General features: G+C 38.2%; 2 protein-coding genes across 2 annotated transcripts; both read right to left on the reverse strand.

The window, feature by feature from the left end:
- Positions 1–6,422: 6,422 nt before the first annotated feature.
- Positions 6,423–9,876, reverse strand: LOC118787734 (ZP domain-containing protein-like). The gene is made up of 7 exons (XM_036543366.1): positions 9,836–9,876; positions 9,180–9,238; positions 8,438–8,613; positions 7,948–8,348; positions 7,670–7,766; positions 7,203–7,392; positions 6,423–6,565 (listed from the first exon to the last, which is right to left on the reverse strand). The coding sequence occupies exons 2-7, from the start codon at positions 9,214–9,216 to the stop codon at positions 6,423–6,425; spliced, it is 1,044 nt and encodes a 347-aa protein (XP_036399259.1). The 5' UTR covers positions 9,217–9,238; positions 9,836–9,876.
- A 60-nt stretch (positions 9,877–9,936) lies between these two features.
- On the reverse strand, positions 9,937–16,265 carry LOC118787736 (the record flags this gene model as incomplete). Its single annotated transcript, XM_036543367.1, has 6 exons — positions 16,146–16,265; positions 13,241–13,437; positions 11,990–12,125; positions 10,874–11,102; positions 10,503–10,644; positions 9,937–9,988 (listed from the first exon to the last, which is right to left on the reverse strand). Coding segments are annotated over exons 1-6 (876 nt in total), but the record flags the coding sequence as incomplete, so codon positions are not given.
- Positions 16,266–17,918: the final 1,653 nt, after the last annotated feature.

The following is a 17,918-nucleotide window of genomic DNA, read 5'->3' on the forward strand; positions in this document are numbered from 1 at the left end:
TGGATTTAAGGAAGGGGTAGGCTTTGCCTACAGTAAATGCAGGCATTGCGAATGCAACGTTGAAGACATGCAGAAACATTTTAATGAAGATTTTTTTGTTAAAAGGACCATGGCAAGACATATCAGACAATGCAGTGACATTGAAAAGGCAAGCACTCTCTCTCTCAGAGCAAATCTAAAAAGATGTATGGTATAAACAGGAGAAGCAAATTAACAGAATTTCCTGACTTTGTTGTAATCAATCAAACCCCACAAGACATAATGCATGTTATTGTTGAAGGTGTTGCCCCATTTGAAATCAAATTTGTTTTAAAGCATCTTGTGCTTTCAGGGCATATGGAGTTAGACACCTTCAACAGTGCAATTCTTGGTTTCCCTTACTCTCATGTGGATGTGAGGGATAAGCCTTGCCCCATATCTGTCAATACTCTGTCATTAAATGACAATAAACTGAAACAGTACTCTGGGCAGATGCTGGTTTTGCTAAAGATTCTGCCATTTCTCATCGACAGCATTGGAGAAAGCGACTACACTTTCTCCAATGCTGAGTTGTTAGAGATAGTTAGAGATAGTCAAAAGAGATAGTCACCCAATATTGCTCTCTCAACTCTTCAAAGGCTGAAGCTTTTAATAGAGCACCATTTGAAAAATTTCAAACAACTGTTTCCAAATACAAACATGATACCTAAACAGCATTACCTTCTACACCTTCCTTCTCAGATTAAAAGACTTGGTGAGGCATATGTGTATGCGCTTTGAGTCAAAGCATTGCTTTTTCAAGCAGTGGGCTTTGAAAAGTAATTTTAAGAATATCTGTAAATCCCTTGTGAAGCACAACCAATTATATGAATGTAGTCAGAATGTGTATGATAAACACCCAATTGTCTCAAATGAGGCAAAAATGGGCCCACTCTCCGAGGTGAAAAATTTTAACTATGTAAAAGGAAAGTTGAATGAATTCTTTGGAATAGAGCAAGTTAAATATGTAGTTTCTGTACAGCGGCTTGTGCTACATGGAAATGGCAGTATACAAAAGTATACATGTGGGAAATCCTTGATTATTTCTAATGTCATCAATAATACTCCAGAGTTTGGACTTGTGAAAAATATTTATATTGTAAATGCATCAGTGTATTGTTTTGAATGCCAGCCTCTCTCTACAGTTGAGTGGAAGAATGATTATTTAGCTTACGAGGTAGAAGTTCCCTGCCTAGCTGAAGCCACTATTTTTGTGGATGCTAAAAATTTTATTGATTATATACCATACTAATATTTGACTTTCAACAATAGCAAGTACATTCCGGTAAAGTATGATCTCACAGATGTCATTACATATCACTCACTTAATACAAATATTTGAGTCTGAATAGAATGCAATATTTGTATATGTAATGTACATTGTTGTATTGTCGTGGTGCCAGAGCATAAAAGACTGGGTTGTTAGATTGTATATGTATGATGAATTGGTTGAAGATTTTTATTATTTGATGGAATGCATTCAGGACTTGGTCATCTGTTGACCATTCAAGTTGAGATTTTCAATTAAAACTGATTTATTCCTAAATCAAATAAGTGTCTTTCTTGAAACAAGATGATTAATCTTTCACAAATAACATAGCAGTTTAAAAACCTTCTGACTTGTCAAAAAGGCTTGCTTAATTTGATATACCACTCTAAGTAAGATGTTTTCAAGACAGTTTCACCAAACAAGATATTCAAGATGCACCGTCTAAAAACAAGTCCTTGTAGCTCAAGGAAATTTTGCTTGTTTGGTGACTGTGTCTTATATTAAGTGTAAAGAGATATTTTGACTTGAAAAGAGACAAATATGCTTGGTGAGATTTGGATTTTTTGCAGTGAATTATGTATGTCATCTAAAAGCCCGAGAATTTCACAATTTCTGTCTCCACGTCTAAAATAGCTTTCAATGATTGAATCCATTATTGTTCTAGGCTAATTGTTCACTACTGTCCTCTGCTGTTGACGACTGACCACCAGGGATCAGAAACATCTAAATTTCGAATTAGCCTACTATCTCGAAATAATGAGATAATATCTCGAAATAATGAAATACTATCTCTAAATAACGACATACCATCTCAATATTTCAAGACAGTATGTCTAAATAACGACATACTTTGTAAAAAATATAATGAGATGATATCTCAAAATAATGACATAATATCTCAAAATAACGACATACTATCTCGAAATGATGAAACACGATCTCTAATTAATGACATACTATCTCAAAATAATGAGATACTTTCTGTAAATAACAATATGATATCTCTAAATAACGAGGTGTGGTCTGTTTTTTTTTTCTTTTAAGTGGCGGAAACGGGCTTCCATACTCTGGATAACAGCAACTGCTAAATGCCAATAATATAATGTAATGATTAACACTAGAGTGTTTTCCATTGTTCAGTTTTTCTGATTATGTATTAATCAAATAATTTAAAATAATTTAATTGGTCTTTTATTGTCATGTTGTTATTTATTTTATTTTTCTGTCTGTTATTCTTTCCTAAATTATTGTCATGAAGCTGATCTGTTTAGTTAAAACAAACAAACCAAACCTTTTTTCATTGAATCCATTTTGTATTGTTATGAAAATGTAATGTTTAATCCAGAGTTGGGGTCAATTCCATTTAAAATTCAGTCAATTAACTGAAAAAAAAAACTTAACATAAAATTGCTGGTGATTTTCAATGAATACAATATCAGTTGATTCAATGAATTTAATTACTTTAAATGCAACTCCAACTCCAGTTTACATCAAACCATGTAATGTGATGGAATTCCAGGTAACACCCCCAAATGGCAGGAAAGAAGGAACTCTTTAGCAGCAGTTCAACACTTCACCAGAATGCTGCAAGCTACTTCTAAGGTTATAGTCCACGTGGGCACACAGTTCACTTTCTGGTAGAAAACTCACCTATATTTGCCACACAATCTAATTGGACGATAGGACCCCATGTAGATGCTGCATGACAAAGACCTGAGAATCTCCAGTGAACTCTAGGTGATGCCACCGAAGGTGGTGTTTGAGGTATCAGGTATCTCAGAGGCATTACATGCATGGCTGTGCCAGGATGTTTGTGTTTGCCTTAAATCAAGAGCAGTGTCATGAAGTCCATTTACAGATGGCTTGGGGTTGTTTTTTGGCCTGATAAGGGTGATGGATCATGCAGAGCCTTATCCTCTCCCTACCAGATGGCCAGGGCCATATACATTTTAAGGATGCCAAGAGTATGCATTGTAACAAACTTGGTTTTGGTTGCAAATACGCATCCATATCCCCTACACAGTCACGTAATAACCCAATCCTTTCCTGCCACACAAATCCTACCCATGCTTCTTCTCCTGCCAAGTGTCTTCCTCTTTAGCACATCACCTGTGAACAGATAAAACTGCTGCAGCTCAGCCTTCCACCACCTCACCTGCTGGATGGTCATTTCAACTTGGGTCCTCAAAGCTTTACATTTACATTTAGGTCATTTGGCAGACGCTTTTATCCAAAGCGACTTACAAGTGAGGAACAGCAAACAAGCTACAGTAGTGTAGGAGGCCTTGGAGTAAGCTTTAAGTGCAACCTAAAGAACTAAGCTCAGCTAAATAAGTCAAGGAAAGTAGAAAACAGAGGCAAACGAGGTGAAAACACAAGGATAGACAGGCAGAGGAGACAGACAAGTAGTGACAGGAGAAAGAAGTGTAAGGCAGAAAGTGCACGGTTATGGAATTGTGTTAGAGTTGTTAGATGTTGTTAGGAGAGGAGGTGCTCTCGGAAGAGCTGGGTCTTCAAGACATTCTTGAAGATAGAGAGGGACGCCCCTGCTCTGATAGCGTAAGGTAGCTCGTTCCACCAGCAGGGAACTACATATGAGAATAATCTGGACTGAGATTGCCTTGTGTGTAGGGATGGCAATGCTAGATGACATTCCTGGGAGGAACGTAACGGCCGAGAAGGAGAGTAAGCCTGTATGATTGAGCTCAGGTATGTCGGAGCAGACCCAGAGGTCACTGTGTAGGCAAGCAGAGACGTGAATTTGATACAGGCAGCCACGGGTAGCCAATGGAGCTCAATGAGCAATGGGGTGACATGGGCCCTCTTGGGCTGATCGAAAACCAGACGCACTGCCACGTTCTGAACCATTTGTAGTGGTTTCACCACACATGCTGGGAGGCCAGCTAGGAGGGCATTACAATAGTCGAGGCAGGAGATAATCATGGCCTGTACCAGAAGCTGGGTAGCATATTGAGTCAGGTAGGGCCGGATTTTGCGGATATTGTATAGTGCAAAGCGGCACGATCAAGAGACTGAGACAACATGGTCCGAGAAGGACAATTGGTAATCATGACACCCAAGTTTCTTGCAACCTTAGAAGGTTTGAGAGTATTTGAGGCAAGCTTTAAATTAATGCTGTGATGCATGGATGGCTTGGCTGGGATGACCAAGAGTTCCGTCTTGGAGAGGTTTAGCTGAAGGTGGTCTGCCTTCATCCATATAGGGATATGTCTGCAAGACAGTTCGTAATCAGCGCCGAGACTGTGGGGTCATCAGGCGGGAACGACAGATATAGCTGGGTATCGTCTGCGTAGCAGTGATACGAGAAGCCATGCAAGTGGATAACCGGGCCCAGAGAGGTAGTATAGATTGAAAAGAGGAGGGGCCCCAGCACCAAGCCTTGGGGTACCCCTGTAGAGAGGCGATGGGATGAGGACGTCTGTCCTTGCCATGACACGTTAAACGAGCGTCCAGTGAGGTAGGATTCAAACCAAGACAATGCTTTTCCCAAGATTTCCATTTCTGACAGTACCGATAGCAGAATGTTGTGGTTAACCGTATCAAAGGCAGCTTTAAACTCAGCAGTCATTGATATCAGTGGTAGGGACTTACTATATGACTTAACCACATAGATGAGAAACATGATGGAGCCCCATTCCACTTCCTGAGCCATCTACTCGGGCTTCCTTTTAGTCTGCTTATCACAGCCAATAGGATGTCATACAAGTGACTGGCAGAACTCTATGCTGATACATCCACATCTTTGGGTTCCCTGGTAGCTTGCTTGCTACAATACATTCTTTCCTTCCCTTTGGCTTCTGGAAGATCTCATCCACTGCTGAAGTGTCTTTAAGATCTGAATGATACCACTTCCCTAAAAATTTACTGGGTGCTCTGTAATAGATTAAATATCCTGTTCTTTTGTTGTGTAGGATCTACCCACAATAGTCCCTTTCTGAATGTGTGCTTTCCTTGTCTTCAATGACAGCCTTACCCAGCTTACAACTTCTCTAAACTCTTTAGGAGGTGTTTGGTCAATAGTGTAAAATTAGTTATGGCTGTCATGTCATCCATACAAGCTCTAAATGAAAGTTTATGTAAATGATGTTATAGCTATCTACATCACACTGGTGAATATTGAAAAAATGTTTATAGAAATCCAAATGGCAGCTATACCATGTAACTAACACCAGATGTGATGCAATGACATTTCTTATGGGCCACTCCATTGCCGAAAACATTCATGCTCAAATATGTTTTTCAGGGCCAAGTACATGTGCACATATTCTGTTCTAACAGATAGACAGAAGACTGGCATGAGATCAGGATGCAGACAGTCAGAGCTCTGAGATGCACCCCACCAAACAAAATTTATTGATTAAAAACAGAGATGAACAGATCCAGACATAAATTCTGTACTTCATAATCCATTACCTGAGACTTTGAAGAAAGAAATCAGCTATCTGTAATGTATGCAATGTCAACATAGCCTTGATGTGTAACATAACATTAGTTACAGCAGAACACAGTCTGCAGAGGGATCATCAAAAAGAGCATGTTGCTTATTATCTTCCACTTCCGGCGCTGCTACAGGTGGCTGCCCGTCGCGACTTCTCTCAAATTTCCTTCGGGATTAATAAAGTATTTCTTATTCTTATTCTTATATATTCACAATCATAAAACAAAGCAGAAGATTAATTTAATTTGCATTAAAGTTAAATTGATTTGTGAACTTTTGAGTATGAATGATGACATATTATTTTTACATACTTCATCATGTCTGTGATGTCTAGAATAAATGTTTCAAAATCCAGTATAAACTCAATGAGCTCCTTCATTATTTTGCTTTAGCACAATCATATAATTTTACTGTGTGTTTTGTTGTGAGTGACATACCTTCATTATTTTGCTTTAGCACAATCATGTAATTTTACTGTGTTTTTTGTGAGTGATATACTGTACATATGTAACTATTTGAGCAAAGATAGAAAGGCACATCAATTACAATGAAATACAAGTTGAAATGGATACATGTCTGTCACCCAGGAAGTAATAGTCTAAGTAAAAAAAAATGCCATTTCATAGAATTATTGGCTTACAAAATCATCATAAGCCTGTGTTTCTCATGGGTGTGTCAGAAGTCAGAGGATGGAAGCACTTGATATTTGACATTTGACCCTCTGACTTTGAAGAGCACTGCTCCGCACACCATAGCAACTACAGCCAGGAGAACTCCAGTGACGAAAACCAGGTTCATGTTGAGGTTCAGAGTGGTCACTGGAGGGGAGGGAATAAACATGCAACCATTATTCTTAAACAGGAAATACAGGCATAGAACATATGAAGTTTACCAGTGGGTGGGATCGATCTTGTTATCTCCCACATGAATTAGACATCGACCTAACCAATGAGTTTAATATCTGCATAGCCATTGCGTTGACTAATAGCTAGTTTCTACAAGACCAAGCTCAACATTACCTGTGCTTTGATGCCACCATTCCATTGACCTTAGGTATGTACACATGAGTGTGGCCAAATCAGAGTAATTACCTATTCTATTTATCAAATTAAGCAAAACATCTCAATGTGTTGTGTACTTCTTTCAAATATAAAACCTTGTAGGTTTAAATGCTAACACATAATTAACCAGTGTAAACCAGGTAAGCAAGGAGATTTGCTGTATTGACACCCAGCACTGACATGGTTCAGTGGGAAACACCACAGCACTGCTGTCTGGACTGCTGTATCATGTATAATTTATGCAACCTTAACCCAATGGACCAAACTCCTTGTACCTTTCAGAATGATGGCATTGAACACATTAAAATCATGTCATTTTTGTAATAAATGCCTATCCACACCTGCTTTTCAAGAGTATACATTGCAGTGCAAATTATTACTCTTTTAGAGTTACCTGCAATGGTCGAGTTCCTTTTGAGACGCAAAGGCCCCTGGGAAATGTAGTGTCTGGAGGTCTCGGCAGCCACTGATCTCCTGACATGGTGGTGCACTGCAGGGGCAGCAGTGGCATTGCTACACCCCTGAGCACACCTTGTGGAGGGATCCCCAGCCTGGCACAGGATGACGGAGCAGCTAATATAGACCTAAAACCATTGAAAGATAGGGAATCAAACAATTTTTTTTATCATTGACAGTGATTACATGTCATTGTTAGGTAACTGCAGCCATTATTAAGACCACAAATAGAAGAGGATGGGGATTTGCTTTTTCTTATTGGATTGAGAAATATTTCCATGTGATTTCCAATTTTTTAAAATAAACCGAATTCCATAAAAAATGTATATATTTAAATGTGCAATCAGAAATATAGTTTTCCTGTAAAATTAATTAATTTATTAATTGCAATGAATATTTTGTAACCTCTTCATGCATCCCGATGAATTTGAAAGCTTCCATTCCAAATCTGAACTCTGATGCATGTCCTGAATACACCTGCACAGTGTCATCAACTGTACACCTAGGAAGATTAAATGATCCAATACCATTACCCAGTGATTTCAAGATATACACAAAACTGTGAGAGAGCTGGATTTTCAAGCATGCTACATCAATAAACAGAATGATGGAAATTATACAAAACGTATTATTAATTACTAGTTATATAGTTCATAGTCTATATTATACTACAAATGATATACCCATTTTCTATGATGGTGTAGAATATGTGGTAGCTGGGGTCATCAATGGGGGTTGCCCTGCAGGACTCCACAAACAGCACAGTGTTGGGGATAGAGGACATTGACAGGATTTCCATGTAGATCATTTCCTTCAGTGCCACTTCCACTGGGTAAGTGCTGGGGTCCACCATTCTGTTGAACAAGTTGCTATGGAAGAACTCAAACTGGTAGGTGAACTTGCCAAAGCCTCTCTCGGTGAACACATAGGGAATTTTGTGTGCCCTGAATTCCAAAGAAACCGTGCCCTTTTTCGGATACACACATGAGAACTCAATCTCCACTGCATGCTTCCTGGTTATGACACTGTTAAGGTCATCAATCGTTGAAATTTCATTTTTGAAGATCAAGTTTTCATCATCCTCCTGCAATGGTAATTCCAAGGGATTAGAAAAATATGAAGACATCACAAACTCATATTTATCAGTGTTATTGAGTTAAAAAAGGAAATCACCTCCATTTGTGTCCCACAGGAGTTGAGAGACATGATTCCAATCACGTGGGTGCTGTTGGAAGTCAGAGTGCAGGCAGGATCATTGAGATGCAGCTCATCTTCATGAAGACTGATGACCTGGAACTTTTCCACTTCAACCATCATTGTTGTCTCAGTGCAAATGACATGAGCACTGCCTGTCCATAAAATGATATCTTGGTGTGTAACACATCTTAAACGTAGGAATAAAGTACTGTTATTTTCTTTATATATTAGGATGAAAATGTTTAACATCGTGTATTGTCCCATTATAGAAAAATGTCTCTACAGATTTAATGAAATATTTGGTTTAAAAAGGATCAAATCACAAATTTTTCTTATGTGTGGGGCTGCGTACCAAACAGTAACCTTCACTAGGATGTAAGACACAGCTCTTTAAAACATGAGACTTTGTTGAAGAATGAATTGGGAATCCTTGTGTTACATTTTGGTTTGATTTATAATTTATGGGGATAACAAGCAGAAGACCTGAATAGTCTCACTCATACATTGTCCATTGCTTTGAATACAAAGGCAACTTAATTACAATCTGGAGATTTTTTTATTAATCTCTAGAGGACATCCAGACATTTTTAAATGATTCAAGACCATATTTTGGACCACCATTAAACTGAAACCTGTTTACAGTAAAAAAATACATGGCACTGCTTAGACAAAGGCTGATTTGATTACATTATTAATGAGAATACATGCAATTCTTTACCAGCTCTAGGTCCAGCGACTACAATGACACATCTCATCTCTGAGTGATACACATTAGACCTAGAAAGCAGAAATTCAGATCAATTAAGAAATGCTGCACCGACTCTCTGGCCGCTTCCCATTGGCCCATCGTGATTACTCTTCACACATCTGAAAGGACTGGCAGGTACAAGCCGTACACCACAAACTCCATCTGACCTATCAGATGACTAAGTGGTACTGTCATCATATTTCTGATATCTAACCAGTCATTTCATATGTGTACGGGAACTTAACATGGCCCAGGTGAAAGGGCTAGGGGATGGTTCTTGATTGAGCCATGGTCACAAAACAGCAACAGCACTTATGGTCAGGAGATCTGCGAACAGCTAGGACATGCAGTGTCTGTGCCAAGGCAGGCCTCTCTCAAGCTGCACAGTAGGCAGTGCCTTTGTAACAGGCCTGAAAAAGGCAACAAGCAACAGCTTTGACTGATCAGCCTCCAACCGTCTGCGAGGCTGCTGCAGCAGCCAAAACATGTTGGACCTGTTCTTCCTCTCTGTTCTTACACCACCGCTCTCAGCATCACATTTACATTTCTCAATCCTTTTTTACAGTTATAAATAATATAATTTGACTGAAAACTTCGACAAATCTTGTGCTCAGTTGTGCACTTACCCAATTCTGGCCTCTGCTATGAAGCAAATGGGAAGGTGATCTCCAAGGTCATTATCAGTTGGAGTCCATCTTATGGTCAATTCAGCAATTGAGCCATTTATAGTCTGAGTCTCAGTGATGTTCAGAGGCCCACTGATGATGAATTCACTGAGCCTTTGAGAAAAAAAAATTAAAAAATGGAAGAACCATCAGTATTGTGTTTTTCATGTGTCCAAAGGTGTTAAAAGAAGCTTGAAGACCAATATCAGTGATTTCATATTCCAACAAATGGAAACGAAAAAAAAAATATATATATATATTTATATATTTATATATATAACATATATCAAGGAGCACTTTGTGCTTACATAATGAATTAATTAGTACAGTACTACATACAAATATATGCATGGTATAGTAAAGCAAAATTCATACCCAACAAAAAGTGATTTTAAAAAATTAAAATAATAGGATAAAAAGTAACAACTATCAGATAACAATAGTGTGTTTGCTTCACAATCACACTAATAATCAACAATAACAATAATCACAGTCATGGCAAGTTTTGCTACAAGTTAATGTAAAGCATGTTGAAACTGCCTAAAAGGCCTTTATAGGTGCTAGCACTACTCCTGAAACAAGAGAAAGATAATATGTTTCACAGAGAATACGATTTCAGCTGTCTCACTGAGAGTGCGTAGCTCCTGCTTTAATTCTGATTTCCAAGTCATGACCCAGTGAGACATTGAGGAAGTCTCCATTGTGTGGAGTTGGATATAGAAACCTGGGTAAGTATAAACCTTCAGTGCAGGAAGGCACTGATCCATCAACTGCGGAAAGAAGAAATGTTATTTAAGTGTAATAACATACATTTGCACAAATCTATGACATAAAAGGAACAGTGAAGATTAAAAAATTTTAGATGCAGTAATTCCTTCTTGAGCAGTATTTTAATAGATTACTGTAATGCATATAGAACAGAACAGAATTGTCTACTCCAGTTAACAGGTTGTTTAATACATAAGGATTCAATGAAAATATGTAGAGACAGAAACTCACCCTGGACAGCAAATTGTAAAGGAATCTTGCTGATTGGTGAAACAGAAGAAGCAGAAACAGTTGTGGTGAAGGATTGTGTTGCAGGGTGCAGGAGTGACAGTGGAGACTTAACAGACTGTGAGCCATCGGTATAGGAGAGCAAGATTTGCTGTCTTGGGAAATCCTCCAGAACAAGCTCAAAGATGTAAACTCCAACACTTGAGGAGTTGTAGAATATAGTGCAGGTGTCCTATAGAGAGCATACAACTTGCTTTTATTCATAGAGATGTAGGCCGCATGTACTACTGTATAATATAGTATTACTGCATTATCCATACACTTCAGCACAATCTGAGCATTAAAGTACAGGGCACAGTTTACACATGTGGCTGGCATTATTCTGTATTTAAGTTTCACCCAGAAACAGTTTTTGTAGGCCCACCCTTAGGCAAAGGCCCCTGTCTATCTGGCTAACCACAAAAAACCTAAATTAAGCTCTTTAATTCAACAGGCACACATTTTGGTGAATTTATTAAGAGTGTCTATCTCAGTTGGCAAACAGTGACATCACTTGATAATGCTCACATCTGATTTGGCATGAAGCTCAGTGAGTATATATGGGTATGATCACAATGTTGTCAGCAGCAAAGTGTAACAGTGCAGTTTCCACAGAGAGCCAGAGAACACCGAGTTTGAAACAGAAATAAAGTAATAATAATAAAAACTAACTTAGGCTGTCATAGTTCCAAAAGGAAAAACTCAAAAATACCCAGAAAGTCAAAAGAATTGCAGTGCCTTCTTTTTGTGGCTTCTGTGCTGCAACAACATCAATGCTCATCTTGCCATGTAACTTCTCCCTGCGTTTCCAGCTTCCAGCTTGTGTTTTGGGCACTCTCTCTATCCTGTATCACCTTTAGCTGTACATTGCCATACGTAAATATGAGGACAGTATTTTGCACAAAGTAAGAAGAAATGTGTGGGGTTGAGCAAAAACAACAACTATGATCTAAATACATGCTGCACTGAGACCCATACCATCCCACCTCCAGCTAGTTTACTTCCATGACATTGGACATTTCAATTTCTTTTTTTCTGAAAGTTCTTTCTATAAGCAGTGTTTTCTTATGGTGTTCTTACTTGATCCATGTGGAAATCTGGCTGCTGGTAGCATGAGCCACACTCAGCAAAATTCTGTCCATATCTACATCTAACATGATCTCCATCAGGATCATGAGCCATTAGGTTAATTGCGTTGGGACAGTTCTGCGGAACACTATAAACAAGGGAAAAATAACATTGGTAATGTATTTCTAGACAGACATGTGAAATCATATTAAGAAATTCTATGTTTGCTGTCTATACATTTAATTAAGTTGGCCTGAAAAAGCAAACTTACTGTTGTCATTATCATTATTCCATCTGAATTTCTGTATGTGATCCACACAGCTTCCAGCTTCACGTATGACACTTGGCCAATACCATCAGCGAGTATTGCATTGGTTGTACTTTTTTGTCAATACATAAAAAATTTTGAGATATTTATGATTTTAAATAGAAACATTTCCAGTTAAATAACATGGATAGAATGTTCAAAATCTGAACATTCGATTACAGACAGCTGACATCACAATAGGTCTGAAAAATAGAATTTGCTAGCCAGCTAGTACATTACCAGGTAAGCTCACAACCTAGCTAGACTTAGTTCACTAGCTAGCTAGTGCGTTACCTGGCAGAGGTGTAAACTGGCAAGGCTCTAGTTAGTGACTTAGCTAGTGAGATCACTGGCCAAGAAAATACTTAGCTAGTTGCTAACAGGCTAATGACATAGGTAGCCTGAGAGTTAACTGCTTAGCATGCAAGTTAGCTAACTAATAAGCTGAGTGACTCAAAATGAACTAACTTGTGGACCTATTCACAAAACGCATATGCATGTCTCACTCCAGGCACATGACCAAAGTTGGCAACCCTGATAACTACTAGCTGCCATCCTATGCTTTTTCAAGCCAACTTATAGTTTGTCCTCAAACTTTCCTTTCTAGTTTTATTGTATTCTCTGAAGCACTAATCTAAAAGTATTAATGACTCTGTCAAATATAATTTTCCATGTTAGCACATAAAAGGGATATTTACATTAAGCCATAAAATAATGCACAAAGTATGATATTACCGGATTAAGGGTAAAATTGTTGTGACTGGAGATTTGTTCGAAGCTCCAGTATCAGATCTGATTCCAAGATCCACATGTGTCAAAAGATTCCAGCTCCCATATCCTGGTGTTCCCCATACCCAACAACAGCTACTTGTTCTATAATGATGACGAAAAATATTATGCAGCACTTAGTATTTGTAAAATTATTTATTTTCTGTAAAGGATGGTGGCTTACTTACCGCATTTCAAAAGGCAAGTTGCTTGAAATATGTCTGGTAAAGAAGCCCTCAAACTGACACCACTGATTTCCAGCAGTCATGCTGTCTATTTCACCTCCTGCATAGTTGGTAAGGCTCCCACAGTCCCCACTGGAGCAAAGCCAGGAGTTCCATGGATAACACATATGAGCATAGGCCTCCTTGAAGCGAAAGTCCACCTGCAATTCAATGAAATTGACATAAATTGAACACATCCTTAAGATGTAAACATGACATCAAAACAAGGACTATGATAAATAAATAAATAAATAAATCTGATCTATTACTTTGGGGAGCAGTTAGCTGATTATAAGAACTTTTCTTTTGGCATTTTGAACCCCCTAGTGCTTGGAATGCTTTAATAGAGTAATCTTAGTTTACGTATAATTTATGTTAATAGTTTAATGTATGTTAAGGGCTATTATACAACATATTACTGTGATTTGACCTTTATAGAAAGTTATGGATGTCCCTTGAAAATCGTCTAACTTAGAGGTTTGTCACTCAGTGATTCACTGGTAGCCTTTAGATTCCTTGGTGTGTCTGATATTCCACCAAAATCTTGTTTAATGAATTGAAAAGCAAAATTGCGTTTTCAAATAGAGTGCTGTGCTTGATGATTGTGGGTGAAAACATTCTGATTTTGAGGGTTTGCATGGGCATGCACATAACATATCAAACAATTTGATATCACCATCTATACTGGCGGTGTGAATAACTCACAGGCCAACCCAATGACTATTGTTTTTAATGAAAAAGCAACGGTATAATTTATGTGCATGTGTACTGCAAAATGATATTTTCTGTTGATTTTCTAACCATTTTCATGAAGCATTCACCAAAATTTAAAGACTCAGATTTGTTCATTAATTAGTAAGACTGTGAGTAATAATAATAATAATAATGTGTTTTTTAATTTTCACCTACATCACTCCCCAGTGGTGGAACGAACTCCCTGTCCGGCTACGGACAGCTCCTTCACCCCATTCCTTCAGATGGGGCCTGAAGACGCACCTCTTCAGACTCTACCTGGACTGACCCAGCACACAATTTACTTTTGTAAGTCGCTTTGGATAAAAGCGTCTGCTAAATAAATAAATGTAAATTTAAATGTTAATTTTCAGTGGTTAGCCACCACATTGTTTTGAGGCAAACGAGACACTGATCAAGCAAATCAGAAAAGGAGGTAACAAGTGATTGAAAAAATAATAGAGAATACTGGGGGTTTGAATAGAGGGTTTAATTTAAGAACCTAAGATTTGGATAAAACTAGTCTTTTATATGTATATTCTGTTCATAATTCAGTGTGCAGGACTATATATGCTCTAAACATCTATGTGAGACAATATTTTACCCAGATAAAAAGCAGTTAGTTTCATTAAAATAACTGTATAGTGCAAAAATAAATGCAAGTCGGTGAATATATATAGCCTGTCTCAGCAACTGGTTTAATAAATAAATAGAACTGCATTGAACGGCAGTGTATAGAACTGTTTATTTGTAATGTAATCCATTTGCTCTAATATGGGAGATGAAACTTCGTTCTAAAACATGCACAGTTTATCCTTTTTTTGCGGGTGTTCTACTTGGAGAAACAATGTAGACAACCACTGCCGTAAACAACAAGGGCTGTTGTTTATTGACATCTGATTAAACACCTGGTAAAATCCATGTATCAGATACATAGCAAAAAAAAAAAAAAACTGTTTCTGCATCCTGAAATGACCAGTGACAAATCTGCGTGAAGTCGGCACCCCAAGTATTTAAAAAGTTCGAAATGGTATTACTGTTCGTTGTGGTACATTTGTGCCGTAAAAATTTTCGTTTGTGCTGCTATGGTTGCTATGGCTGCTATGCTAGCACCCCAACCTCCTCCGAATTGCTCTTAAATGGTCACGTTAGTTTCTGCTACGTTTGTGCTGGTTTGTGCCATGATAATTTTCGTTCGTGCTGTCATGCTTTGGATAAACACTGTACTTCATAGCAAAAATTCTGTGACTTCCAGAACTCTGCTCCAGAACGAAGAAAGTGGGTTCTACTGTGCAACGTTTTGCTGGTTGGTGCCCTGAAAAAAAACTTTGGCATTACATTATTTCCTGATAGGCCTACACAGAGCGCTTCAATGCCAAGAGCAATAACATGACATGGAACCCCAGTAAACTTACGTTGCAGCGCTATTTAGAAATATCCAACACTTAAAAATGACAAGCACTTGTAGCTATCTTTAAGCCAGCTAATTACTTACAAGGCCTGAGATGCATTTGCTAATTAGCAATAAAGTAATACCATTTCAAACTTTTTGAATACTTGGGGTGCCAACTTCACACAGGTCAGTGACAAGGGTGATGAACTGGAGCTTTTTTTTAAGTAGTAAACAGAATTTCTGGTGATGCAAAAATATAGACAGACAGCCGCTATTGTGGATTCATTTTTATGTTTGCTGATAAGATATTCAAAGCATTGAAAATGACAAGCCTTAAATGTGAATAATAACAATAAATGTAAAGTTTCTACATTGGAAAATGTTATTCAGTGGACAAGCTCATATGGCTGCAGTTTGCAGCTTTCAGTAGTAAGTTGTAGAGGTTAAAGGCACACAAATCTCAGTAAACAGTAGCTACCCATTGGTGATTCATTGCTCATATTAACACAAAAATGTCAGACCCCTACAATGAGCAAATGATTTTATTTACTGGTTTGACTGGACACTTTCAAAGAAAGGACCCCATGTCCATAAATTGGTTTAATCATCACCATGTATAATAAGTTAAAAGGTTGCTGGTTCAAGTCCCTGTTGGGGTACTGCTGTTGTATCCCTGGGCAAGGTACTGAACCCAAAAAGAACATCTGCTAAATGATGATAATGTAATGTAATGACTGTTCTCACCCTATAAGATCCATCTGGGTCCTGCCCTTTTGGGTTGAAGGTCATGGTCCCACCGTAGAAATGGGAGGCCAAAGCACCAGAGCCCAGGAACAGAAGAAGCGTCACAGTGAGCTGAGACATGGTGTCTGAATTTCACTGCCTGCAAGTGATGTTAATGCATTGGGTGGGTCTCTTTTATACCCTTACTGTATATTTAGCAGAACCGGTGTGCACTCAGTGGAATGAGGAACCAAGCTGCATGGATTGTTGAAACAGGTAAGGCTGAACAGTGAAAGAATGCCTCATTTGACTGAGACAAAGTCTTTTGATACAGTCAGGAATCTAAGAATGAACTTCAGAATCTGGTCTGTTCTTGCCATGCAACAACAGCCATGACAGACTTTTGTACAATTCATTTCCTGGTTTAAACAAACATGAATAATATCCTCTGCAACATTTTTCAAAATGTAAACCATCATATAAATACCATGCATTACATTTATATTTATATAACCGTATAAATGTTTGGTTGAGCACACTAGTAATCCTTTGTATATCTTGATCGCAAATTAGCTGTAACCTTCTAGATGTGTTTAAAGTTCAGACTCATGAACTGAGAAAAATAATATTATATTTAATATAAATGATTCATACATGTTTAAACAGCATGCATGCATACATGCATTGCTATACACACATATATAATTATTACAGTATAGTGCCATGGACAAGAAAAGTTGGGAAAACCATCCCAGTCCAGTGGGATCATTGGAAATTCCTGGCTTTCTCTTTTTAAGGCATTGCACATGAGCCAGTGAACCAGATGACTCATTTTGAACGTGTTAAACAGATATAACAGGTAAAAAGTTACTGGTAGCCAACAGAGGAAAGATGAAGAGACACACTGTGTGTTTATGAAACCCTGCTTGTGATGTTTTCAGAAATAACATGATGATCACAATCATCTCAGGATAAAAGAAATATGAAAAACTGGAATATTTTGCACTGTATATTCAGCCATTTCCTGTTGTTAATGTTTATGCCTGAATACACAATATAGTGTTGTGCTCACGCGTGTGTCTAAAATTGAATTGTTTGATAACACGTATTCGTGGTTCTACAAACACGTCCTGTGGTGTGTGTGTATGTGCTTCACTAAAGGTATTTGCGTTTTATATCTTTTGCACCCGTACCTTCGTTAAAATCAAGGTTGCAAACAAGTGATCATATATTTTAAATATGCGTGTGTGTAACAGCAATGTTTTAATTTAGGTCTGTGCTGGAGACGCCGAGTAGGCACCAGTCTCGCTCACACTAACCGGAAGGCACGTAGAGGTAAAATTTAAACTAGGGGCTGCCTCTTCCCGTGTGTGAAGCTTGCGGCAATCGGGGGTAATGTGTGCTGTGTACTCGGTACTGCTATGCGAATGCACAACCATGATGAATATTGTTTTATTGTTTTGAATATTGTTTGTTAGATTTGCCACTGCTGCTTTGCCTCCTGTAATTTTAGTTTAGCTTTTGCCTTGCGAGGTTTTTATGTAAGTGGCCTGAGTTGGTGTGTTTGGCCACTTGTTGTGCGTGATTTTTATCGGTAGATGGATTTTAGGCGTACTGGCTGCCCCAGTGTTTTCTTTATTTTATTTCTTTTTTACTATTTGTGCTCAACATTTTTATATCAAATTTGTACTTAGTCCTTAACCAACTGGTTGGGGCTCTAATCGTTCCCCCTTTCCCCACTCCCCCCCTATGTAGTTATCAGGAAGTGTAGCTGCTGGTCTGTAGGGTGGGTCG

Source organism: Megalops cyprinoides, chromosome 13 (assembly GCF_013368585.1).
Source record: "Megalops cyprinoides isolate fMegCyp1 chromosome 13, fMegCyp1.pri, whole genome shotgun sequence".
Lineage (NCBI taxonomy): Eukaryota > Metazoa > Chordata > Actinopteri > Elopiformes > Megalopidae > Megalops > Megalops cyprinoides.